At 49.2% G+C, this 2,597-nt stretch overlaps 1 protein-coding gene across 1 annotated transcript; it reads left to right on the top strand.

The window, feature by feature from the left end:
* Window positions 1-464: 464 nt before the first annotated feature.
* On the top strand, window positions 465-1,720 carry GGI43DRAFT_286282 (dynein light chain DYN2). The gene is made up of 7 exons (XM_083201304.1): window positions 465-703; window positions 766-788; window positions 844-877; window positions 961-995; window positions 1,059-1,085; window positions 1,156-1,225; window positions 1,333-1,720. Exons 1-7 carry the CDS (start codon window positions 643-645, stop codon window positions 1,395-1,397), a joined length of 315 nt encoding a protein of 104 aa, XP_083063216.1. The 5' UTR covers window positions 465-642; the 3' UTR covers window positions 1,398-1,720.
* Window positions 1,721-2,597: the final 877 nt, after the last annotated feature.

Here is a 2,597-nt window from a genome sequence, read left to right as displayed (position 1 = left end):
TAGTACCGAACGATAATGAGAAATGAAATCTGAAATGGGGTTCTCTTTTGTCCCCCCCATTATACTAATGACTGCCTATCCATAGTCGGCATTCTTCAAAATGTTTGGTCACGATTTCAAGAGAATACAGTCTATCCGTTGGTTGGTGGTGCCAGAGCAAGCTCCAGCTCCAGCCCCGCGAATGGGCCTAGACGCGGCATGGCGGCCCCTGGCTCGTGCGTCCCGATGCTTAGCCTCCAGCGTCTCTGGTTCGCCAGGCACTGTCAAACCTGCATATGCACCTTGAAAGCTCGACGTGTTAAGGGGACGCGGAAGCTCAGCCCTGCGCAAACTGCGACTATTTTGCTCATACGACCATCTTCTTCAATTCGATACCTATTTGTCAAGCGTGGCGACAGTCTACGAGTCAAGCTTTACACGACACCGATCTTGAGGGTAGGTCCCCCGAGTTCCGCAGAGCCCGTCTGGAAGGGGCGAATAGAATACGCAAGAGGCGGCTGGCCGCGCTCGTCCACCTGAGCTTCCGCTGCAGCAATCGTACGACGTTTGCTAACGAACAACTTTGCATCTCTTGCGACAAATAGCGGAACTACGTCGAATCCATTACTAGACGATCCATTACTTGTTTACCAATCAGAAACTATGGCGGACGCTATCGCAGACAGACCGGCAGATGCCGTAAACGTGAGGGAGAAGCTTGAGGGTGAGTTTCAACAATATCAACAAACAAGATGGGAGCCCAGCTAACGGATGGTGTTGTTGCAGCGCAGATCAAGTCCGCCGATATGGTGAGATCCACTTGACAGAACGCCCACGAAACGACCCGGCTAACACAGGCGAAAGACGGAAGATATGCAGCAGGAGTGTATAGAAGTTGGTATGTTGGAATTCGACTACCGTTGCAGCGGATGGGGAATGGTATTTGAACCAAGAAGAGAGACTGACGATGATAAACTATAGCTCAGGAAGCCATGTCGAAATTCACCATTGAGAAGGTACTTTCTTACTTACAGGATACTATATTGCTATGAAAAACGAGGACTGACGCCATATGACAGGATATTGCACAGCACATCAAGCGAACAGTCAGCCAGCCTCCTTAAACCCATTGTCTGCGACAATACGAGATCAAACTAACCGCATGTAACGACATAGATGGACGAGCGAAAGGGTCCGACTTGGCACTGCATTGTTGGCCGTAACTTTGGCAGCTTCGTCACCCATGGTACGTTGAGAGCTGCAGCATATATATACAAATCCCTACTTGGAGCTTTGCCGAGCCAATACCAGCTGAGCAAGCAGTTTAATCGGCTAATGATGCGATATCTACAGAGACCAAGCACTTCATATACTTCTACCTCGGCCACTGCGCTATCCTGCTCTTCAAGACACAGTAATCCTGACGCGAGTAATTCATGGGATAGATAGAATATGGCACTTGCGGGTTGCGGTGGTCCCTATGGAGGCGCAAGAGACGTCATATGCATGGTCGTGCGTGGAGGGCGTGTCGGTGTACATTTTTGCGGCTTCATCTTCAAAATTTGAATTATTTATTATTGGATGTCTTTTCTACAAACAGACGAAGGATCGCTTTCGTCGTTGAGCGAAAGAAAGAAGGAAGTTCACCCTTGTGCTTTGTTATATGATCCATAAGTCCTTTGCTTGGGTGCAATCCTACGCTATTGACCTAGCAGGGAGGTGTAATTGAGGTCTCAATTAAACCAATGTCCGGAAAAAGTAAAAAAAGAGGGAGTATGGTTCACCTGGGAGCAGCAGCAGACAGTTCCTTGCGTGAACGAGCCATCCAGACAAAACATTTCTTCAGCAACAGCAGCAGCCCCCAAATGCATGTCTCGGAATACTTGCATGAGACTTGTACTTCATCTCAGACAGCCCCTCGCAAGCCTCTACACTCGTGGCACTTTTTGGCTGCAAACACCCCTCATTCTTGCCCCTCACCGGTTTCTGTCTACATGGGAAGGATTTTCGCAGATTCCGTCGTGTTTGCCGTCTTCCCATGTACGCCGATACGATTGGCGAATCTATGGCCATTTGGAGAAACCCTTCCTATGATATGCCGTGCCACTTGAGTGCATTAGCACTGGCCGCTTACCTTGCCGGGATATAACAAGTAGAAAAAAAAAGAGGTAGGAAAGACAGCAGCTGGGCTTGTTTCCAGATGAGGTAGGTACAGGTAGACAAGCGATACAACCAAAGCCCAAAAACTTGACTCTAGCCTGGAGAGTGCTGCCCTTCTCTGCCTTTTTTCTTGTAACCAAAATCGGAGGCAGAGGATGCAAATCTCGCCGACTCTTCGGTATCAAAAGCAAACTCGCCGTCTTTTGCCCATGTGTAAATCCACTATGCCAGGGGTGGGACAGAGCTATTTGCGATATATAACTGTTAGCCATGCGGTGAAATGTCACTGCTAATTAACAGGCAAAAACAGAGCCAGACCGTGGACAGCAGCGCGCACTAAGCGACCAAAGCCACCTGCAGCTAGCCCCAGCTGTTCAGCGACGCCAACATTGTCAACTCCCAATCTAGGCCCATCGCGCGCTTCGCTGGTTCAACAGCCAATTTGTTTGCTCGCAAGT

Source organism: Trichoderma evansii (genome assembly GCF_050947405.1).
Source record: "Trichoderma evansii strain SZMC 28006 chromosome Unknown GGI43scaffold_4, whole genome shotgun sequence".
NCBI classification, from domain to species: domain Eukaryota; kingdom Fungi; phylum Ascomycota; class Sordariomycetes; order Hypocreales; family Hypocreaceae; genus Trichoderma; species Trichoderma evansii.
Note: the sequence above shows the minus strand (reverse complement) of the source record. Positions and strands in the feature narration are given on the sequence as shown.